The following is a 25412-nucleotide window of genomic DNA, read 5'->3' as shown; positions in this document are numbered from 1 at the left end:
CCTGCTCCTAATCCCCCCATGGATGTGCATTGCTATGTGATGTGTCAATATAAAGGGTGTCATTTTAAATAAGGCCGCCCGAGTGACTTTGGTAAAGGGTCAGAACACAAAAAAATATATATATATATGGCTTTATCAAGGGGTCAGCACAACACCATATATAAAGCATACCTCTTGTCATCAATAATCATAATCAAATGTATATTTTTAAATCTTACACATAACAATGTGTAATAAAAGTGGTTGTCATAACATATTTTAAATAAAGAGTTTAAAAGAAAAACATTTGCATGTATTTGAGTCTGTTTTTAACATTTGCCAGGTAAGTGCAGCCATAGAATCAACCACAAGAGATTCCTGCACACCAGCTGAAGAGCATAGAGCCCCAGCTCGGATTGCTTAACAAAAATATGATAAGCTTTTCTTGGGTAATGAATTCAATTGCCGAGGATACATACTATGCTTTTTTTATTACACTGCCTTAGTCTTTTCTTGGGGCACCACCAGGATTCAAAGAATATTAAAAAAGAAGGTCTTGCAGGTCATTAAGGGACACCCTCTAGCTATAGCAGTGAATGCAAAATGAGCATCTACTCTGCTCATTTCACATTCACCCTGTTTTTTTGGGGGGTGCGGCTCCCCTCTCGGAGCAGTTACATAGATTTGGGGACTCCACCCTTGACACATCATAATGGGGAGGGGTGCAACCTCTCTTTCCGAGCCATGATAGGGGGCCAGGGTCTCTCAGATCTATTTTTTGTTTTCTGGGGACGGGGGCATGGGGTCTCCTCTCTTCACCGCTAAATGGCCCTGGGGACTGATCCCATAGGGCCAATCTTTGTTTTTTGGTAGGGGGTGTGGGCAACCCTCCCCAGGCCAAGTATTGGCCCTAGGACCTCATTCCTTGGTGCAAATGTTTTTTTTGAGGTATGGGACGTGAGACCCCCCTCCCAAGCCATCCAATGGGCCCATCTCCTGGAGTCTGATGGCAGCAGTGTCCCGGGGCCCCAAGCCCACAGGACACTGCAGTTCTCTGCCTGCAAAAGCGTGGGCAGGGAGAACTTCAACTCCCTGCTTGCACCCTTTCAGGCAGGGAACACAGTTTTGCTTGAGTTTTGATATATACAAACCTTTCTGATCCTTAATTTCTCAAAAACTGCTTAACGGATTTACACTAACACAAAAAGCATTCTTTCTTGACCAAGATCTAGTTTTTTGCCAAATTTGAAACATAAACGTCTGTCCCATTTTAAACACTTAGAATCACATTCCTTGGGCTATCTTCAAAAGGGTACCTAGATCTGACAAACATACCCTTTAGAAGATTGAGCAATGCTGGGTGTACAGGTTACATACTCATAGTGTTGGTCTCAATGATAACATTGAATGGAAAGAATTGACACCTCACATCTATAATAGTTGACCCATTGAATGTGCCACCCCGGGGTATGGACCATTTTAGAATGCTTGCAGAATCTTTATGGTCTACCGAACCTGAGTTATGGAAAATGAGTAATGGAGCTAAGATTCAGTCTTATGTACACTTTTATGAGACTATCACCCAAGCACATTGTAATAACCAGGTGACACAAGTTGGAAGTTTATGTAATAATATGTCTATAGCAGAGTACTATGTACATCTAGTGCTGATCACCCTGTAGTCAAGCTTTCCAGAGGCTCAATAATTTGTTGAAATTAACCGCTTTCTCTATATAAGATACTAATAAAGAATGACCAGCATACTTTGCCTACGATTTGTGCAAGTACCCAGCTCATGACCCAATTGAGCCATGTGGCTTACTCACTAATTAGTATAAATGAGTTGACCCCAATGGATGTACAAAGCCTGTGACTTGACTACAACTTTGGACCTAATATCACATCGTTGGTTGTGTTGCCGTCTTATGGTGGCACAAGTGTTTTGTGCAGTGATCACATGTGTTGGGCTCCAAATTACCCTTCCAATGCTACAATCCAACTGAAATGATTTTGGGATTATTCTTTCAATTTCCTATGGCCTTGATGTTTTTAACATAGGCTAGTGCAGTGATTTTTTGCATAGGTTCTTTACAATTTGGTGAGCAGCCATGTAAGATTAAGCCTTCCAATATGTCCTCCAAGACTGTGACATTTATTCAGACTTAGGGTAAGATGTAGGAAAGATGAAGGAACTAACACGTTACCTATGGTTACGGACCCCCATCCTGATTATTGCCCAAGACCCATAGGGATTAACATCATGGGCAGAAACATGTTGACAAGAATCGCTATTGGTGGGAAGGACCAATACATTAAATTAACCTTCCAGGCCACATTTTTAGGCTATTAGTGGCCCACTTTACATGACCTACAGGCCGGCAAAAATTAAAAAATCCAGCCATGTTGTGAGCAACGAAAATGCAGACTGTTGCAAAAGCATTTTCTTATGGGATAATTTGTTTCCTTCTCGTTTATATATTTATTGTTTTGTTCCTAATTTTACTGTACACACATTTACATAGCTAAAGTGTTGTTCTGTTTATGAGAAATAGCAACTCAGGTTTGACCTTATATTTTTTTTAGTACTGTTTTAACTGTTTTACACTAAATTTAGGGACTGATTTAGATCTCGGCAGATGGGTTTCTCCATTACAACGGTGATGGATATCCCGTCCACTGAAATATAAATCCTATTTGATCCCATGAGATTTATATTTCAGTACATGGGATGTCCATCACCGTTGTGACAGAGTAACCGGTCCGCTGAGATCTAAACCAGGCCCTTAGTCTCAAACTTCATCCACCCCCTTTCGAGCTGGGCCCTGAAGGCTTGAACAAACTATAACAGAATGTCAAGGAGGTTTGTTTGGTCAACTTGGCATCATGGACTGAGAACCTTCTCTCCTTTTTAGTTTGACCTCTCATGTAATGTTAGGTATGTTCATTAGACCTCAATCATGTGTGCAGTGAAACCGTGGTTACAATAAGATTGGCCTAACATGAATCGACAGAGGATGCGGTATATTATTTATGGCTTCACTGAAGGTCACCTGTATTAATTCTGGGCCATACCAGACTAATTGCATGTGTTAAATTATAGGTGTACGGAGAAGGACTATTTTCTTTTCTCTTACGGTAGGGGAACAAAAGATGGCATGCCTTGGATGCTGCCATCACCACCGCAAACTGGGTGGGAAGGATTTACAAGATAAATATTAAATCACCCTTTATCACCCTTGAGGATCCTGCATTTGTTGTCCATTGAAAAAACTATCAGATTGAAGCTACTTCTACAACTCATGAGAATGTTAAAGAAATTGGAGGGCATTGGAAATATGGAGGAAAGGTTTTCAATTAAAACATGAGCAACCAGTGAAGCATACATGCCATTTGCAGCGCCACTCTCTCAATAGGTAGTGCTGCTAGTGCCTTGTCTAGGACTGAAAGGTAGTTTTAATCAGACAAATGTTCTTTCACTTTAATTATTGCTATCTAGGTCAGTAATCATAAGTGAATAGAAGGGTTAGCCGGCACATCCCCAATGACTGAGGAGCCTGCAATAGTATCAGGGATATCATCAAGGGTGCAATGATTGCTGCTGTAGGTACAAAAAACAGTGGTGTCTGAGAGTTGCCAGTACTGTCTGGGGTTGGATAAAGTCTAAAGCAGATTAGAACTGACCTTGCTTGGCCAGAGTTCACCAGTTGGGCGCACACTGAAGACTGATATTGCTCTCCAGTGTAACTCTCCAATTACACCAAAATGGGGCTCTACAAGCTTGTGCCCACAGGAGCTATTATTTCTGCTGGACACACCAAGAGCTGTATTATGGAACGTGATATTGAGACACAAAGGGCATGTGCAACTGCTATTTACTTCTGCATTGCACTTTGGTATTGTAGAAGGGGCCACAGTTGTTTGAACATCCCCTTCTATATAACAGAATGTCTGGCACACATTTTGCTTCAGTGTGATCACAAGAAGCATTAATTCATTTGCACTGAGACGTCATCCTATGCAAATGAGGAAACACTTTGCCTTTGCGCCTGTGCCATATTAAAGATGTGATTGCACAAGCAAAGAGGCTAACAGAAAGAGCACAAAGAGGTGGTGCACACTCAGTGTAACCCCTCCAAGTGAGACCCTTCTGAAGGGGTCAAGAGGTCCCAGGAACCTGCATGCAATCCCATGTGGGCAGTGCTTACCCTCACTGTATGCACCTAAAGGAGGATTTCAGAACGCCCATTTAAATGCAGACCAGGTTGCCATCTGCCATACAATTCAGACCAATGGTTTTAAACAGCCAACCCGCTTCTCGCTAAAATGTCATTAAAAGTGTAGGTACCAGTAATAAGGTGCACTGTGGCTAACTACAGCGAGCACATCCAGTTACTATGTTCGTAATACGGGTTGGCGTCGCTGGAGCTGAAAGAGAACTGGACCCTTGAAATGTGCCCAGGAGAGAAAGAAGGATTAAAACTCCTTGTGCGATTTTCCTTTGCCCCATAGAGGTATTGGCTGCAATGATGCATTAGGAGTTAGAGAACATATTGTCACCGAACCATTTGCTGCTCCGGTGTGAGATACGCTCCTTCACCTTGACTGTTGGATCCAACTAGATCCAGTCATCTTATATTGGGAAGAAAATGGCCATCGAATACATGGGCTTTCAGTATCCCCTGGGCTAACTAGCAGTAATCAGTGTGGCTAGCAAGGGTGATCTAGACATAGTAAGGGTGATCTAGACAGAAGGTACCTTGGGGAAGGAACTAACAGTCCTCATTGACAGTCAACATGGCCATTCTTCTATTTGGGTTGCAGGTTATCTACCACAGTAAATGCTTGTGCTAAGTCGGAAATAGTTTTGTCGCCATTTTGAAACTCCAATGCCCAAAAACCTTGTCAAACAAGTTGAAATAGCGAAGAAGTGAGAGTTGTATACGTTTTGGGCCATATTTACAGAATTTTAGAAGACAGATTTCCATCACCTGTGGAAACAAGAGAGGAACAGGTTACACTCCAATGGAGAATACTTTAAGACTGATTTAGAATTCGGGGCATGTCTCACATTAAGCGGTAGCTGAATGTAGAATAATAATAATAATAATAATAATACTGATAATAATAAATGATTTATTGTGCAGTAATTTAAAACCTTTATAAAGAATATTTCAGAAAAAAATATCAATAAGAAAAAGGACTAGTCTAGGTAAAAACATACAATTACATTAATTTAAATTATCCCCTTAATCTAGGTCGTAAATGATATAAAATCTAAGATACATGGTTTAAGTTATATCACTGAGGGAAGGTCACATAAGGACAGCTGATCAGGAAAAATCTGAGCAGCTGTACGGAGATTCCCTCAATTCCCCAACCTCAGGATCGATCTCCAAAGTAAATACTGCCATTGTCAGTATAAATTGCCTCACTGGAGATCGATTACTTGAAAATGGTTCGAGTGAGTGTCCCACTCCCAGGAGGATGGATGTCTCTCCCCCACTGCATGACACACCACATGTGGGTGTGAGGACAAATAACACATGCATACCCACCCCTGGCGGATGCAGCACAATACACACACTGAGATCATACCACAAGACTGTATAGTCATGTCACTGCCTACTAAACTAAGAGAGCCAAAGGGAACACACACTGTCACACACATCCCAGGACTGATAGGAATGTTCAGGTGCTGGGCCAGCCACCAAGTGACCTTGCATTCCAGCTCTACAATTTTATTTCACAAGGCTTAAAAAAGTGATTGTACTATTTGAACCTTATACTAGTGTGCTGAGCAGAGGAGCTCACTGTTCCCCATCTTGGCAACACCTGCTGGACGTTGGTAATCATTGGTGATTTTCAGTCCACAAAGTACTGAGGTTCAATGGCGTAGACTTGTATTCAGCGTCACTTACTGTGGCTTGTGTTAGTCTGAAGCAGCATCTAGTAACTTTATAGCATACTACACAAACTTCATCAATCTGACTGCAAGCTGGGATGACTGCCGTGATGGGCAGGCAGTGGTTGCTTCCCAGCATGATCCTATTCGAAGTTGCAAAAAAGTATGCAGCCAATAACATCTCTGGGCCAGTAATGCCTCACAAATGAAAATAAGGTCAATTAATGAATCGGATGCAGATCCATAAAGTCTTTACAAGCACAATCTGTCATTCCAATTTTACGGTCAAAGTGGTACTCTTTGAGAGGAATTATACCACTCCTCAATCGTAGTAGTACTGTTTGAGAGTAGCGAGTTTCAACAGATAATCCAGAAAACTTGTAATGCTACCTAGGTTGTACTAAAGTGGAGCAGAGTTTGTGAAGTCAAGTTTGCAGGTGGCTTTAATGTCGAGGTCTCTAGATATTATTTTTTCTTGTTTTGACATAATTCTGCCAAGTGTTTTAGGTGGCAGAGCACTATTCCAAATATCTTGTGCTTTCAAGATTTCAATTGAAGCTCTCTGGTATTTATGCCACTATAGTTTTTCATCTGAAATAATTTTCTAGATGAAATGTTTCGATGGTCCGCTGGTTGCATTCTTCACTTTTGAGGTATATGCCAAGAAGTGTGCTTTACAGGCTTTGCCTGGGTAGGTTAAAATCTAACTGCAAACAGGACACTGGTGAAGAATTTGGAAGAAAAAATACTGTACAGAAGCATTTATTTTGCACCTAGTCCAGCCAAGTCTCCAGGAGATCTCTAAACGTCAATGCTCAACACATCAAAGTTGGCATAAGCTTGCAATCAATGACCTTAAAGGTTGCTGACAAATTGGGGTTGCTCATGTTTTTTGCAACAGTTGGCAGAACATGCAGGTGAAAGAAGACCTGGCACGTTTCAAGGGTGTTAGGTGATCAATGTAACTGCCTCGTTTATTGAGGAACATGCCCAGGTACTTTATTGATCCCACTCTTCCTTTTGGACAAATACCAGGCCCCTTTATTATGTGACTTCCTGCTTATTACTAAGATCTTGCTTTTGTCACTTATGATTTGGATGTTATTTGCCTTGCAACAGACCTCCAAGGCAGTAAAAGAGCTCTGGAGACCAATCTGCATGTGATAAAAAATAATGCCATCATCAGAGTATTAAAGAAGTTAACTTTTTGAACCTACCTATCTCAGAGGGAACGCTCATGCTCTTGCTAATTGAAGGCAGAGTAATTAATGTACATTGAGTGGTGATATTTGTTAGGCATTTGAAGTCATTGTGATCTGGGCAAATGTCCAAATGTATACTGATGGAGAAAACCAAAACATTTTTTAACATCAATTGGTTATTCAGCTCCTTGTTCATGCACCTATCCGTTGCTTTTATCCCTTGCAAATTCTTCTTCATAAAACTAGCTAGTGATAGTGTTTGTATCAGTACTAGGGCATTGAGCTTTACAAACTTTGTGTCTGTATTGTAAAAATGGCATCAAAAGGCCATTGTCATTGGAACATTTTGGCCGATGACAAATTATTTAATAAACCATCCAGGCTACGCAAAAATAAGTATTTTTAGACCACTAAAACATCATAGCTATTTGATTACAAAAATAAGTCTTTACAAGGGGAAATATCTAAGAGACCCCTGCATTTGAGGTATTTTGAGGGCTAGTGGTGGCTTACCCTCTGCTGCTCTTTCCCTTACCTGTGAATTACTTTGGAGCCACTGTGGTCTTAATACACTCATTAATAATCTTCAAGCTTTGTTATTTTTTCACAATAGTTGTGCCTGCTATCAATCACTGTGTTTTTGCATGTAGCTGTCTCCAGCTTTCAATGAAGGTTGTTGAAAATACATCTTTAATGGTGATTAAACTAGGCCACATGTTCCATGATGTGATTCCTTTAATGGTGACAGGTTCAAGGACCATTAGCATAAAATGCATTCTTCTGTCTCTTTTAGATAGGAGAATACAGTTCACACAAAATAAGGCACACAATCCACAAGCTAGGAGGTGATGTGGGTTTATCTAGGGAGATCCAGGACAAGTCTGGCTGCGGTTTTCTGTATGGTTTATAGTTATTAGAGGAGGTGAGCTGCGATCTCTGCATAGAGAGCTTTGCCGTAGTCCAGTCGGCTAGAGATGAGGGATTGGATGGTAGAGCGTCTTGATCTTTGGGGTAGCTATTTGAATATCTTATGAAGCATGCAGAGTATGAAGAAGCAGGAGGATGAAGAAGCAGGAGGAGGAGACGGAGCAGGATAAGGAGACGGAGTTAACCTGAGTCATCATGGTTAGCTTGTCATCCACTATGATACCTAGGTTCCTAGGGTGGCCAGTGGGGGTTTGAGTTCTGAGGTCCAGCAAGATGCGTGCCATGGGTAGTTTTTCTTTCTGAAGATCAGTACCTCTGTCTTGTCCGTGATGAGCTTTAGGCAGTTGTCCTTCATTCAATTTGCGATGTCTATCATGCAGTGGTCAAAGTTGGCCTTGGTGGTGTCTTCATAGAGGGAGAGGATGAGTTGTTTGTCGCTGGCATAAGATATGATGTCGAGTCCGTGGGTTTTGATGATGCTTGACAAAGATGCAATATAGGTATTGAAGAGGGCAGGGCTGAGCGAGGAACCTTGGGGTACTCCACGGATGATTTTCTGGGGTTTGGAGGTGAAGGGGGGAAGGCGGACGTTTTGCGCTTTTCCGGTGAGGAAAGAGGTGATCAGTTTGACAGCGACTCCCTGGATGCCCATGTTGTGTATTCTTGTCAGACCCTGCCAAGATGTCTAGGAGGATCAGAGCCGTAGTCTTTCCTTAGTCTAGTAGGGCTCAGATGTCATTGGTAGCCATTATGAGGGCTGTCTCTGTGCTGTGTTTGCTGCAGAATTCAGATTGGGAGAGGTTGAGTAGGAGGTTCCAATCCAGAAGTCAGGAGAGTTGTTGATTGATGGCTTATTCTAATACTTTGACCGGGAATGGGAGCAGGGAGATTGGTTGGTAGTTGTTGAGTTCACTGGGGTCTGCTGATGGTTTCTTTAGTAGAGCGTTGACTTCTGCATGTTTGCAGTACTCACGGCAGGAGGCCATGGAAAATGAGGTGTTGAACACTTGGCTGATTCTGACTCCGCGTAGGTTGAAGATGTGGTGAGGGCATGGGTCGGCTGGGGCCCCTGAGTGGACTGGGTTCATGATGGATGTGGTGTCCTGTGTGGCGAGCTGGCTCTGTTCGGTTCGTCGGATGTCTTTGGTGGTAGTGGGGTCACTGTGAAGTCGGTGACCTTGGACTGGAGTTTGAAGTTTATGTAGATATTGTCGATCTTGTCATGGAAGAAGTTTGTAAGGTTGTCGCAGAGTTTCTGTGGAGGGGTAATGTTGTTTGTTGCAGCTGAACTGTTGGAGAAATCTTTGATGATGTTGAAGGGTTCTTTGCTATTAATGGAGCTTGATCTGATGCGTGAGGCTAAGGCCTTTTTCTTCAATTCTCTTAACTGTCCTTGGTAAAGGTTGAGGGCTGTCTTGTAGGCGGCCTTGTCAGTTGTGTCCTTGCTGGTCCGCCATCTCCTTTTTAGTTGTTTACAGTGTCATTTAGCAGTTCTGAGGTCGTCAGTGTACCAGATAGCCTGCTTGGTGGACCTTCTGTGGGAGTTGTTGCCGATAGGAGCAACGCTAACGGTGCAGTTGGTGATCCAATTGTTGAAGTTTTTAAAATTCTGATCTAGGTTGCTGGAGGTGATGGAGTAGGTGGTGTTGATGGCATTGATCCATTTGCCCTTTAAAACTGCTCCAGCTGCAGTAGGGGGCGTTGGGCAGACTGGTGGTTGAGATCTGTGAACTGGTGATGTTGAAGTGGACAATGCAGTAGTCTGTCCAGGCGAGTTCCGTGTTGTGGCTGCATCTGATTTGCTGGACGTGAAGATAGGGTCTAGCGTATGGCTGTACCTGATGCAGTCGCTGGAGTTTTAGCATGTGGCTGGAGTGTGCATGAGTCATGGATGAGTTAGGTGAGTCTGATTTTGTTGATTTTGTCGAGGAGGTTGGTGGTGTTGATGTCATTGTGGTCATCATGATGGAAGTTAAGGTTGCCGGGGAAAGTGTAGATGTTGGAGTCCATTGTGAGGGGGGCAATGAAGTTCGTGATGAAGTTGCAGAAGACGGGACATGGTCCTGGATGACGGTAGACGAGGGGGCCCCTGATGGAGGTTTTGCTGTCTGTTTGGAGTCGGAAGTTCAGGTGTTCCATGGCTGGGTAATGGCCTCATTTGTGTTGGTGCATTGGATGGATTCCCTGTGTATGATGGCGATCCCTCCGCCAGCCTTGTTGATGCAGCTGCGTTGAGGGATCTTGTATCCTTCCAGTAGTTTGGTGGCACTGTTTGGCATGGAAGTGGATTTGTGGAATGTCTCAGTGAGAAAGAGGACATTGGATGTGAGGGTAGAGATGAGGTCTCTAATCTTTGTGGTGTGTTTACATAATGAGCATGTATTGAGACGGGTGCATGCGCTTTGGTGTTTTTGTTCAGGTGGTGTCTGGGGTGTGGGACTTTGTCAGTGGGCTGGTGTGTGCTCTGGCAATTGGCAGTGGGTTCAGGTGAAAGGTCCTACATTGGCGTGTGGGTCAGCACAATGGCAGTGTTTGTTGCGGCATCCTGGGTTGAAGGTGTAGAGCTTGGCGATGGTGTATCTGCTGGGGGTGGGAGGGCCAAGGGTCATGGCGCTGTCACCATCCATGTGCAGATGGGCGCTTAAAGGCTTTCCTTTGGCGTGCCTGCAGTGCTCCAGCTGCATGGTCGTGCTGCAGCCTTCATTAAGTAGGTTCTGGGGAGGACGGGGCTTCTGTTGGTGAGAAAACTGGTGACATGAAAAGTCCAGGCAAGAAAACCCAGGCAGGAAAACCCAGGCAGCGTCAGTGTCACTTGGTCCAACAGCGACTACTGGATCAGCTGGAACAAACAGGAACTGGAGGCCACAGGCAAGTGGCAGGCTAGGTGTCTTGGTGCCCACTAGTGCGATCACAGTGACTTGGAAAACCCCGGCGGGAAAACCTGAGCAGTGGTGGTGTCAGTTTGTCAAATGACGACAACTGGACCAGGCGGGAAAAAGCAGGAGCTGGAAGCCACAGGCAAGTGGCAGGCTAGGTGCCCAGATCCTAAATTACTTAATTATTCGACGGGGCATAATAGCATAATTTCGCACAAGCATAACATAAAATTATTGTAATCAGGCAAGATTATGCCGGCATAACGAAAATTTTGCCTCGGTTTACCATCAATGACACATCTGCTACATGCACAATTTTGGTGAAATGCTGACTCTGCTGGCAGAGAAACAATTTCACACAGTAAAACGTATAAGACTCTAGGTCAAGAATTTGGATGCTGGTTCTAGTCAAAGGAGCAGAGCAGGACCACTGGCAAGCACAGTGTGTCATGTGGCACGCATGTGACATCATGACATTCATGCAAAACTGCATCTCTGCGCTAGGCACACAATCAGGGGATTCATTGAAGAAGTGGGCGAGGTCATTCTTGGATGCCTCCCTGGTCTCTCATCATAGATTGAGTGCTTGTCTTTATTTAGGTGTTGTCCTCTTGGCGCAGCCTCACTTCAGCGTGAGCGACTAGATGAGGTGGCATTAAGGTGCCTCTAACACTGCCACTGAGTCATAATTTGGGTATTAAATTCCAATTGTGATTTAGACTCTCACTTCCTGGTCTCTCAGGGGATATTGACCCTGACACTCCATTACATTTCCCTGCCTTTGGCTCAGGATACCTTGTTAAATGCCAGAAAAATTATCGGCAGCAGGGCACTGAAGCATGCTCGCTCTAATTTAAATCAATTATCTTATTCAGTGCTGAACTGCATTTCTTATCTGAAGAAAGCAGCTAAGGAAATGTATTCTAGTATTCTTGCTAATGTGCTGCATACAATTGCATTATTACTTACCATAATAACAGCGCACAAACAAACATTGGCTATTCCCTCAGTGGGAAATTGCTCATGGCGCAATTAATCAATTCAGTGGGAGAGAATGATCCACGTGGAACAAAAAATGACGTAGATCAGAATAATCTACTTCCACAGAATCTTAGGTATAAATTCCATCATTTCTTCTGCCCAAGTTAAAAGAGAAAGTTATAAACACAGGGGAGTGGTTCATAAAGATTGTTGTCAGTCAGTCATGGTGAAAGAAAAGAGAGACTGTTTCAGGGAAAGGGGGCGGGAGAAATGGGACAATTGATGTAGTGTCTTTTGTGAGGGTTTTTAAGTTTTCTGTAAATATCACACATATTTGAGGCATCAAAAACTAATTTATTGAGGGGAATTTTAAGGAGAAATATTGCTATATCATTAAGGCACAAACCAGTTTCACGCAAGTCAGTCATCCAACTATTATTCCTGATAATCCGTCAGGGTCGCCTCCTAAAGAGCATATTTGAAACTGCTGAGAGCAGGCAGTGTTCCTACCATGTCTCGGGTGCAAATGTGCGCAGATGTGTGTATGTATATAATGGAATGCTGAGGTGTGCGGTGTTTCGGATTCTGGGGTAATCAGGAGAGGTGATATGATGACTAGACTGCAGTCACTGGGAGCATGTCACAGTTGGTCAAAGGTATTTCCCAAAGTAAGATATTTACTTTGTAAGCTGTAGCACCTCACAGAAACGACTGCCTAGGAGGTTCTGTGGACAACAGAAGATAAGAGGACAGAGGTGTGTCTTCTCCTGTCTCCTATCCAAATAATCAATGTCACTATATAATCATACCCATTTTAACACACATGCGCTCAGACACACACAAACAAACACACAGAACATAGCGATATTATTCACTGCGCCCTGGGATCTTATGCACTGCTTATTTTTCATCCACTGGCTGCTCAGAGGGCCATTATTTAAGAGGTAGGGCAAGCACAGGTGTGAAATGAGTATGTAAAAGTTGCAGAGATGGCACAGATTACATTGAAAAGCACCACTGGTGTCGTGAGTGCAACAGGATGTCGGAACTAGGGGTGGGCGGAATTTGCGAATCCACTTTCGCAAATTATCACGAAAATGTTTACAATTATCGCAAACAAGCGGAAATATCGCGAAGATGCCGTAGCTTTTTTCCCGCATGTTCGCGAGATTTTCTGCATGGTTGCGGGTCGCCAACTTACCCATGTGGTTGCTCGCGGGCGCGGCCATCTTGTTTTCAGTTGTCTCGCGGTGCATGATCGCGAGAAGAAAGACGTGATTGCGCGACGCATGACGTCACTGCGGGCGCGAACTGTCGTGAGACAGCGCAAATGGCTAAAAACAATACAACATCTCATGGAGAACGCGACCGGATCAAGAAAACTTGTCGGCGAACGCAGGGATTCAGGTAAGGCGATGGCGCGCGCGCGAGAATGTATTATTTTACAGCGCGAGCAAGAAACAAATTATCGCCAAGCTGCGGAATGCGGAAATTTTGACATTTTCGCGCTTTCCGCGGAACGCGAAAATGTCAAATTATCGCAATTTCCGCCAACGGAACAAAATGTTCGCCCAGGCCTAGTCGGAACTAGAGCTAAGAGGCGTGGCCCTCTGGACTTATCTTAAGTATCTGAACCTTAAGAAATATAATCCTGAAAAGGCTGAAAATAAAAGTCCCAAAATTAGATTTTTGCATATGTTTCGGTACAGATAACATCAGCTAGGCCCAGGTCTCACCACCTGCCGCAATAAAAAAGCAATTAAACAACACTAGTGATATCAGAAGCTGGTGTGTCAGCAGTTCCTAACGGTATTGCAACTACGCCCCACCTGCACACTCAAACCTCAACCCAGCCCTTATAGCAGAGGTCGCAGCCACACAGACGAGCCAAGCAATGCAAGGGGATTGCTCCACAGTTGAACGACCCTTTGCAGCACAGCAGAGTCTTTGGGAAAGGACAGAGAATTGCAGGATTAATACTCCTGGAGTTTCTGAAGCGTTTGATCAGTTTCTGAAACAAACAAAGAAATACATTTTTATTTGAAAACATTGATAGAAAGTGGTAAAAGAAAAGATATTGGCTTTCAATCTTCTCAATACCCGGGAATTCCTTTATTGTACCTCACAAAACTCTATTAATTGGAACTTATGAAGGGACTCATAGCCAGTAACCACAGGTGAGTGATGACACAGTGATGAAACTGCCCATTACATAAATACTAGTTACCCCACATTATACAGGAACAAAAATCCTGCAATTTGTAATTTTCATGCTATGCCCCAAAAAGATCAAGATAAACATGGTTAGAGAACATGGTTTGCAGTATTTATTAGCCTAACTACGCAGAATGTGGGGACAAGGGTTTGTTTTGTTAAGATTGAGACACTCAACTCTGCATACATATATATTCAATCATATTTCATCTCCATCCAATCTGGTTTACTTACATACCATTTCTCCTTTTAAAAAAGGACGATATTCAATTTGCTTATTTTTCTGATTTTTATTGTAGTTCAACATCTTAATTAAAATATTTCTGTAACACGTATTATACAGTGTCTGTGATTATTCTCATATCTTAACTCTTTGGAAGAGAGTAGAACAGATCACCTGTGATGTGTCCAACAAACAAATTGCACCAAATGGGTTGCTGACATATATGCTACTTTAATCAAGCAAATTCACACATGTCACGAAAAGGTTGCCGTGTGCCAGACTCTTAGAGACATTGGACCATGCACATCTACAGACACTCTCTTGTACAAAACCCTTCTGTTTTTCAAGTATTGCCATTGCAGTCACCAGGTACTAAACACCATAAGGTGGAACATGTTTTTCTCTGAATATCGACATGGGTGGAGACCCTGTTTGAGATCTTTTAGAAAAGTGGTGGAATAGGCTGATTATTTCCTGAAGATAAAAGTTGGTAAAGGAAGGCAAATAGATTGCCTTTGTTTGCAATAAAACAGGAAAGGATGTAGATTAGATGGGCCTTACAGTATTTCTTCTATAATCAATAAAAATTTTCTATGTGATTTTTTTGTTTTACATATTGCATCTCCCTTTAGTATTTAGGGAGAGGCTAGAGTATACTTTGCATTATTTACAAAAATGTTTCAACAAATCAAAAACTCGAGAATCCTTCTAGGACCTGTTTTCCCGATTCTTGGTTTCAAAATAGACATATGCTGCCACACGTATAATCTATCAAAACAGTAAGAAGTGAGGGCCCATCTCCGCCTTGAAATTTCTGTGAAGGCAAATGTTAAGGTCACTACTCATGATTCAGAGTTATTTAATGTATTGTCTTTGAACAAGTACATTGGTCGAGAAATTGAAATTCGCCAGGATACTCCACCTGCTTAAAACAGTTCGAGACTCCTGGTGAGATACCAGGGTAAATTATTTACAACCCTGAAAATCAGGTACAGAATTACCTATTGCTTGGTATGTCCTCATTTCTCAGGGTGTCCTCAGGGGAGTGGCGTGAATGAATGAAATAATGGCGTTGCATAATTACTTAAAATCATTGCAAATACACACCTGTAGCATCAAGGACTGTTAAAACAAACCTCGCGCTTTTTGTAAATAATAACTCTGTGCAAAAATACAACATGCTAATTGTCCCTATTCGGGCTATCAAAGTGGCCTTCGCCCACCCCTTTTCAACTTTTGAGAGAAAGTTCTGCTATTAAAAGTGTGCTTATACGAGCGGCATTCCGGCCTCGAAGGAGACTTTTAAAAGGTCCTTAAAATGCATTCCATTATTGTTAGATTTGGGGGTCTCTAGTTGGCAGAGGTAGATACCTTTGACAAATAGGGACCCTTGCGTCTAGTCAGGGTAAGGGGTACACTCCCAAAATAACCCCTGCTCACCCCCTTGGTAGCTTGGCACGAGCAGACAGGCAGTGAGTAAAGCATTTGTGAACACATACAGTAATCAAGTGACAACACTACAGATGAACACCACACAAGCTTTATATAAAAAATAAATATTCTTTATATAGACTTATCACAAGACCACAAACAACAAAAATCCACAATACTGTACTTTAAAATGGTAGAATTAGCTTAGTTCTCTTAAGATGGTAAATGCGACACTCAGAGTTCAATGTACCTTAAGATGCGTAAGGCAATACAATGAAAGTGTTGCATGGACGGTGATGCATTGAAGATCTGGTGCAAAGAAACAAAGATGGCGCTTTCTTCTTGATGCAACATGCTTCCCGGTAATGCGGCAGCGTCTGCTGCAACATCGATCCTCTTCTCCGGCGATGCGAGATGTTTCCTCACGATGTGAGCCGCAACAGGCCCTGCGACACGCTTCCCAGTGATGCGGCGGTGTCTGCTACGACGTTGGTCCTCTCCCCTGGCGATGAGCTGCGACAGGCCCTGCGACACGCTTACCGGAGATGCTGTGGGGTCTGATGCGATGTCGATCCTCTTCTCCGGTGATGAGCCGCGACAGGCCCTGCAACACACTTCCCAGTGATGCCGTAGCATCTGCTGCGACTTCGATCCTCTCCCATGGCGATGCGAGGCGCTTCGGTGGGCCTGCGTTGACTCAACGATTCTTCTGCGACACGCTTCCCGGTGATGTGGCAGCATCTGCTGAGACGCCATCCTCTTCTCCGGCGATGCGTGGCGCTTCGTGCTGTGAAGCAGCAGCGGTGGTTCGGCGACACACTTCTTGTTCGTGAGTCGCGCTTCCAGCTCCTTGCGACACGCAGTCCCTCAGAAAGCCTTGCAAAACAGCAGGCACTTCCAAAGAACTCTTGGGGAGATGGTGGGTGAAGTCTGTTGTCCCTGAGACTTCAGCAGGAGGCAAGCTCTTTTCCAAGCCCTTGGAGATCCTTCACAAGTTGAATAAAGTGCACACAAAGTCCTTTCTCCTTTCTTTAGCAGTCAGGCAACCACTGCAGGCCAATCCCCCAAGCAGCACTTCAGCTTAGGGATAGTCTCTCCTCAGTTTCTTCTGGTTTCACTCCTCAGCAAAGGTTTCTTCTTGTTTCCCAAAGTGATATAAAGTTCTTGGGTTTGGGTCCCAATATTTATACCCAGTTTCTCTTTGTTCTCTGAAGGCAGAGAGACCTTTGCCTACTCCAAACCAGTTCTGGTCAGTCCTGGAGCACTTTGTTGACAAGACTCCTTCTTTCTTTTCAGAGTGCAGGGCAGAGACATCAGACGCACCACAGGAGGTGGAGCCAGCATTGTGGAGGGAAGGTACAGCCCTATTCAGGTCCCAGGTGCAACTACTCCCACCCATTTAGATACAGATCTCTCTATTCAGCCCTGTGCTGACTCTCCCTATCTCCTGGAATTTCCCCAGCCCCTGTCACTCAAACTCCAGACAAGGAATACACAGCCTAGCAGAGTCAGGTTTGGATGGTTAGACAAGAAAATACCTACTTTCTAAAAGTGGTATTTTCAAACACAGAATGTTAAAACCAACTTCACTAAAAGATGTATTTTATCATTATGAGTTCTGGCATACTAAACTCGAATTTCTACCATGTTCCCTGAGTCAGTTAGAATTATAAGATGTAATAATCAAACTGCCCATTCGGGCCTATTGGGAACAGATAGCCTTGCAAAAGTGAAAAACGGAAATGGCTGTAATTCACTATTAGGACATGCCTCACATATCAGGGCTTGTCCTACCTTATACTCATAATGCACCCTGCCCTTGGGCCTACCATAGGGGTGTCTGATATGAAGAAAAGGGAAGGTTTAGGGGACTGGCAAGTGGGTGCACTTGCCCAGTCAGCATGGCAGTACCAGACTGCACACAGGCTCTGCAATGGCAGGCCTTAGACACACTTTTACAGGCTTTTTCTGTGGGTGGCACAACCAGTGCTGCAAGCCCACCAGCAGCATTTGGATTTACAAGCCCTGGGCCCTTCTGTTGCACTGTACAAGGGTCTGACAGTAAACCAAATGAGCCAATCATGGAATCACTAATTCATACATCGATTTACCATAGGGAGCACTTGCACTGTGGCACTGGACAGCAGTGGCACAGTGCCCAAAGCATCTAACACCAGCAAAAACACATGAGGCAACAGCAAAAAATGGAAGGGAGACCCATACCAAGGTGCCAGGTCTAACAATTATTAAAAAGCTAAAGAGCCATTAAAAGCCAAGTTCTCGCCTTGTGGATTAACATAGGTTGGAGATTGCTAATGCAATATATATCACCAAAATTGTGAATAACTAATTCATCCCCAGTTTGCATTGACTCTGTGTCTCGGCCTCAGTGATATTAATACGGTCCATCCCCAAGTTAGTACCCAATAGTAAACAATGACTCTGTGCAAAAAAAGCAGCATAATGGTTACCCTCTTCAGGGGCACCATGTAGCGATGGCCAAACCTGCCATAGAAGACCTAGCTTTCCCCTTGCAGGTTAACTTAGCATAAAAAGTGCAAGTGCATTTATAAGTGATGTCTCTATATTGCAATTTTATCGTCGGCAAAGTTGTAAACAGATCATCACCACAATTGTTCACTATAACTCTGTGAAAAATTCAGCAGGGAAAGTTGCCCCTATTCTGGCTACCAGTTGGCTTTAGCCCTCCTTCACGGATATGCAAGGAAACTTTAGCAATATGGACCCAGAGTCCATTTGTACTGGAGCTGATGTATTATAGGCCATAAAGCTATTCAAAAGTGCTTGCTTGCTGGTTTCAGCTATTCGATGCGTCCATTTTATTATAGTGCACCATGGAGCTGCTTTCGCGTATGCTGTTACTGAGTGTGGCCTACAGCCTCCAGTATAACCTCTGTCCCTGCTTTTCCACTGGTTTATCGTCAGTCCCGCATATCAAGGTCTAGGGGTGACCAATTTCAAGGAGGCGATTTGCATCTGGTATTGTTTCGTTCAAATCCCTTCGGATAGTACTCATGAATTTACCAAATTTGGCCTGGTCCGAGGGCACTGTGCAAGACAAGAGCCAAGAAACTGCCTCTGCACATGTTCTAACCCCATGTCTTAAGAACATCGGTTTTAGCAACTTCTGGCGATGTTGTAGTAAGGCAGGACAGCAGCATATAAGATGTTCCATGGACTCCGCTCTTTAATTACAGAGTCTCCATGTAACACTCTTCAGCAAGGATTTCCAATCTGGATTTAATTCCTTTATTGATAGTAACACTATCCGAGCCCATTGGATCTCTTTCAAACATTTTTTTCCTAAGGCGCTTTTCAGATAAGACTGAATGTTGTTTGCCTTGTATGACTTCATTAGTCCCGATAACATACCAATGGTCTTGTATCTAGCCATATTTTTTTCTCTCGATAGCTGGAAAATGTGTGTTGTTTAACACCTTCTTTATTGCTACATAATTTACTTCTTCTAGGGACCAATTTGCTATAGATAGATCCAGTTTAATCACTGCATCACGAAAGTACTTTTGCCAGGGGTTAGATCCCCCTTTAAATATTGTTTCAAGTACTTCCTTTAATGATCCTTTCTGGGCGTTTATTGTCTTGAACCAATATTGCATACGGGTGCTCAAACATTCAAATTTTTGTTTCACCAGACCGAACTCATGCCGAATCAAGCCATTACATGTGTATTTTGGAAGTCCAAAAAGGCTTTTATAACACTGGCACTGTGCTTTTCCATTATCATCTCCATTTTCCCTGGGAATGCCTGCAATACATACCCTGCTACTGCAAGCAGTTTGTATTTTGTGAATTTTCATATCGGTGGCGTAGTTGGGCTATGTAATTTGCCCTGTAGTTTACACGTTGCGTAGATGGGCTGCGACGCAACATAAAATGATGCCCCCCCCCTGCAGAATGTGAAATGGGGCCCCTGAGTCTCCTATATCTCACAGATATTCATGACATAGGCCAGAATGGGGCCCACATGAAGGGTTGGGCCCCTACACTGCGGTGGTTGCGGGGCCTGAGTTACGCCTCACACTCATGGCACCCAGTAACCCTGTACCAGGAGTCCCCAATGTTAATATGTTGGAGGGCAGAGTAACTGCGTGTGGCAATGAGATCTCAAAATCACACCCATTTGATTGGGGGAGGGATAAACGAGGATTTTTTTTTTAAACCTATCCCTTTAACATCTAGGTAACTTTAATGTGCTGTTTTCATCTTTTCCCATTCAGGAGTATTCCATTTGTCTCAGTTTTACAATGATTGTCAGGTTCCATATTTCCAGGAACCATTCTATTTTACTGTGCATATCACAGTAAATGTCTTGGTTAAGAAGTAGGGCAAGACAATTAAAGCCGTATTTAATGTATATTAGACCACAGGCTGCAAACTGCAGACATTTCACCAGACTTGTGATGCAATAAACATGATGACAAATGTTTTTGTCAACATTTTGTTTAGGACGAAAGTATGACAAAAATGGACATTTGGATCCTTGGTGGACTGATGACTCTGAAGAAAAATTTAAAGAGAAATCGAAATGTATGATTGACCAATACAGTGACTACTACTGGAAAGAAGCTGGACTTCGGGTGAGTTAACTGGTTTATACTTCATCCAGCTGCTTACAATAGATTCCTTATTTCACCTGCATATTGACATTCCATTGAAGCCATTTGTATTATGTATATTGAATTGTACTGAATAATCACCAAACTTTGACAGTCTTTTATGGACCATACCCTGGCTCCAAAGACTTCGAAGGCTAGATTTTAAAAATATTACCTTAGTAAAGTTAACATTTAAAAATCTTCACCCTATGGAGTGATATTTTACTGACTGATATTTAAGCCATTATTTGTAGGTCAGATTCTTGTTTTGTTTTAGGTATTCTGACATAAAAACCCCTTAAGATATGACAAAAGCATATCAACATTGTATACAAGATAAATACAATCTATTTTAAGGTTGCGAGATTTTGGTAACATTTTCAAAAGAACTCTAAACACATACAAAATTAGAAATTGCCCAAGTGCCCCGCCTTCTAAGGCCCCCCTGAGAATGTGAACTTTCTTTAACTACTGTCTATTATATATTTCTCAGTCTAAACCGCTCTGTCTCTATGCCTGCCTCTACCTCTGACTCTGTCCCCGGTAGGATATAATTCACCTCTTTTTTCTGTGACCCTCATCAAGCTTGACATATAATTCAGTATTGTTTGGCATCATGTGGGATTGTGTTAGCAGGAAAATGTGTAATAAAAATCCATACTTGTTAGACATAAACACATTTTGATGAACTTTTAAAGTCTGCAATTGGTTTTGCTATTTGTTTACACTGTTTAGCAGAAGTGATAAAGTAAGCTGAACTAATTACTCAAAATGCTAAAAGATGTCATTTTCTAAAGCTTTATAATATTTAGCATAATTTATAATTGTGTGTTTCAACATAAAACATAGGGTGTTGGTGAGCAAAAAATGTGGCTCCGAATTTCATTTTTGTTGTTTATCTCTTATTCATACCTTGTCCGTTGTTGTAGTGAAAGAACAGTGGGTTTGATTTTTGAAATGCGTTTTGGGGGGAAAAGATTCAGGTAAAATACTATGAAAAGTTGCATCTTGTCAACCAGTTCCACTTCACGTTCTCTTCTTCCCGTTTATTTATGAATACTAAATGTAATTCCACAATGCCGTGTCTGCTATGAGGTAGCAGTTTCCATGGAATCAGTTTGGAAATTCAACAAATCACTATTTTTTAACTAAAAGCTTGCTAATTTAAGGTTTAGAGACATTTGATTAGGCTTCAGAAGGATATAAATGTTATAAGCGGAACTCACAAATCCTTTGCACGTTGTTAGACCTGTCAGCCTTAGGGTGGATCCAAACAAACTTTTTGCATACTCCCCTCTGTTTGCTGAAATTCGTTTTTGTTGGTTTTAAGACTGTGCAATTTTCGACTGTTAACCGATGCTAAAGTACTTGGTAAAATGATCCTTGCAGCTGATTGGTACATTTAATTTATTTATAAGTCTCTAGTAAATTGTTGCAACATGCACTCAGGGCCTGCAAATCACAGGCTACTAGTGGGCCTGCAGTATTTATTGTGCCACCTGCTTCAGCAGCCCTTTAAAACATTTCTCAGGCCAGCCATTGCTGCCTTTGTGAAGCTTTACACTAACAAGTTGGCCTGGAAAAATAACCCTTTTGCCACTCCTAACCTTCCTTTTTAATACATGTAAGTCAACCCTAAAGTAGGCCTTAAACAGTCAATAGGGCAGGGTGCATTGTATTTTAAGAGGTGACCATGTTTATCTTTTAAGTTTTACATGTCCTGGTAGTGGAAAACTCCTGAATTCCTATTTGATTACTATGAGGCCTACCTCTCCCATAGCATAACATTGATTTACCTTATTGTAAGTGATAACTTTTGTTTGGGAACAGGTAGAATTGTCATGTTTGGTCTCTAAGGAATGGTAATTTAAAATCCTCTTTAATGGTAAAGTTGGACTTTGTGCAAAAACAACAGCTGATGGACAGAATGCAGAACAATGTCATACATTCACCCCAGTATATAGATCTGGGCCTAAATCCATCATTATTTTGCTCACCATGCCATTCCAGTTTGAACCCAGCCATTTGCAAATCAATCTTGACCCTGTGCCTCATGGGAACAGTCCAGCCCAAACTGCCAAGCCAGGTCCTCCCTGGACTGGAAACAAGCATCCTAGGACCGGTTTCGGGGTTTCACCCCTCTTCAGCCAGGATAGCTTGATTCCAGTGGCATGGAGAGTACGGGACCCACGTCTGGGCGTACCCATCCCACTCAGGGTGACAAATGAAAAAACAACAGTTGATGGACAGAATGCAGATCAATGTCATACATTCACCCCAGTACATAGATCTGGGCCTAAATCCATAATTGTTTTGCTCACCATACCATTCCAGTTTGAACCCAGCCATATGCAAATCAGTCTTGACCCTGTGCCTCATGGGAACAGTCCAGTCCGAACTGCCAAGTCAGGTCCTCCCTGGACTGGAAACAAGTATCCTAGGACCGGTTTTGTGGTTTCACCCCTCTTCAGCCAGGATAGCTTGATTCCAGTGGCATGGAGAGCACGGAACCCACGTCTGGGCATACCCGTCCCACTCGGGGTGACAAAGTTGGATTTTATGTCACAATTCAGAAAAATGCAGTTTTTAGAAAGTTAGCATTTTCCTGTCCTAACCATTTGGTGTCTGTAGTCTGTGTTCTGGGTCAAATTACTGTGATTAGTATGGCATTTGACCTCTGCGTATTCCTCCCAAACAGTAAGACAAAGGGGGACTAGGTATCTTCAGGATAGGCCACCCTGCCAAGATGTGTGGGGCAAAGCTCTTGAAGCAAAAGGCGATGGGAGGAATACTTGCAATTTGTCTAACCACTGGCAATCTCTCGGGGTAGAATCCCAACCCAGAATTTCTTTTGCTCACCATCACAACACAGTTTGAAGCCATCCATATGCAAATTAGTCTTGACCCCACTCCTCATGGAAATAGTCCAGCATGAACTGCCAGGCCTGGTCCTCCCTGAACCAGGACACAAGCAACCCAGGGCTGGTCACTACCCAGTGTCTTTGGTTCCCTGTGAGTGGGGTATCTAAGGTTCTCAAAAAGTAGCGGTGAGCACTGTCATACCCTTGGATTACTGGTGGGGAAGTGATCTGGAGTGATCTACCTGGAAGGAAGTGGCACTCCAATCACATCTTGAGTTGTTAGGGTTGCTTGAGTGGTTCTGCCTAACTACAAGGTCAATGGCAGCCTGAGAGGTGAGTCAAGGAGGCCTAGAGACTGGAAACATGGCCCAGGCAGCTGTTTAAAAAAGGAAGGGTATAAGCTATGGGAAACAAGCCCCTGAAACGTCCATGGTCCAACAGGAAAGGGTCTGAGCTTCCTAGATGGCAAGTTAAGTGTGGGTCCACCATGGAGGAGGTCAATATAGCTCAAAAAGAGTTCTCAACTCTAGAGGGCTTGAGGCTGAAAGCTGAGGCCTAGGCAGCTGGTGACACCTCTGAAGATCTCCTGATGTATTGGGAGAATTACATCAATATAGTGAGCCTAAGGTACCTGAGCCTTGGGCGACTCATCTGTTGGTTGTCCCCCCAGTGCTACAGAATCTTTCTACTGGGTCTGGCTCATGATATACCCCTGTCAGGACATCTGCGGCAGGGCCAGACCTTTGCCTGGCTTGTCTCCCACTTCTATTGGCCCCATATGAAGACAGCCTCAGATGCATTCTGTGGTCATAGCTGCATGATGCATTATGTGGTCATGGTCATGGGCTGCAGGCCTGTAGGAAGTCAGGGGTAAAGCTAAAGGCTCCCTTGGTTCTCTCGCCTGCCACTGGCACCACCTTTGAAAAGGTGGGCATTGACATTGTTGGGCCCCTGGACCCCAAAACTGCTTTGGGCAACTGGTTTATCCTGGTTTTGGTGGATCATGCCACTTGTGAAGAAGTGTGGCTCAATGGTTAGAGCAGCAGACCCAGATGCAGAGGTCTGGCCCGGGACCAGGGTTCAATTCTCGCCTCGGCGGGTCTTGGGCTCAATTTCCTGGGACCTGTTCATTCTCGCCTCAGTGCCTACTCTAATCATGGGTCCCAATCTGCAACTCTGGGCAATAGCTTGCTTAATCTCCACAATGGCCCCAACAGCGCTGGGATGCCTGGCTTCACCTTGGGGGTGCCCAGGAGTGGACATTTCACAGGGAAAAGCCAGGAAGGGTTCCCAGCGGTATGAGTACAGCGCCAGGACACCCTAGGGTAACAGTGCGCTATACAAGTACAACACATTTACATTTACATTTACTAGATACACAGAGGCCATACCTCTAAGATCTGTGCTTGCACCTGCAGTGGCTAGGACCCTGATGGGGACATTTAACCGAGTGGGATTCCCCAAAGTGTTGGTCTCTGACAGGGTCACAAACTTCTGTCTGCATTAATGAAGACCATTTGGGATGAATGTGGTGAATGTGAGGGGTAACCCTATGTTCTCCACACCCTATCACCCCCAAGACAAATGGGCTGGTAAATAGGTTCAACAAGACCCTGAAATGCATTATTATGGGCCTACCTGAGCCCCTGAGGTGGAAGTGGAACATCCTCTTTCCATACCTGCTTTTTTCCTATATGGAGGTGCACAGAAGGGAGTGTGGTTTAGCCCATTGGAACTCCTCTGGGCCACCCTGTTAGGGGACCTCTTTGTTTGGTAAAGGAGGAATTTTTCATCAAAATTTCTTGTGAGTCTGAAGGTAAGCCGAGACCAGTAATCGATCCCACACCAGGCCCAATCCACTTTTATCCAAACAGTGCCCCATGGCAGTCACACATAACTTTCGCCTTTGCCTCGATGCACAGTTCGCACGTTGATCCTTTAGTCATTAATTTTAACAACATTTTTTAGAAATTCATAACCCCAGTTCTACTGATGGAATTTTTGTTGTTTTGGTGTCCAGCAATTTATTAAATTTCACTCAATTTGGGAGCATTGTGTTCTTGTGTTGCACAAGTGTTCTCATAACATAATTCGACAGTTCATTTCCTTTCTTTGTGTGTCAGCTGCTCTCAAATATATAATGGTTTATAGGTACAGGCACCTCTCCATGCAACACTAC

General features: G+C 43.4%; 1 protein-coding gene across 1 annotated transcript in view; it reads left to right on the top strand.

The window, feature by feature from the left end:
• Nucleotides 1–25412, top strand: part of PHEX (phosphate regulating endopeptidase X-linked) — a 1454229-nt gene that overhangs the window by 1369183 nt on the left and 59634 nt on the right. The window contains exon 18 of the mRNA XM_085622474.1: nt 20224–20354. Within this exon, the coding sequence (XP_085478600.1) occupies nt 20224–20354 (131 nt within the window). The remainder of the gene's footprint in view (nt 1–20223; nt 20355–25412) is intronic.

The sequence above is a fragment of the Triturus cristatus genome, chromosome 8 (assembly GCF_964204655.1).
Source record: "Triturus cristatus chromosome 8, aTriCri1.1, whole genome shotgun sequence".
NCBI classification, from domain to species: Eukaryota; Metazoa; Chordata; class Amphibia; order Caudata; family Salamandridae; genus Triturus; species Triturus cristatus.
Note: the sequence above shows the minus strand (reverse complement) of the source record. Positions and strands in the feature narration are given on the sequence as shown.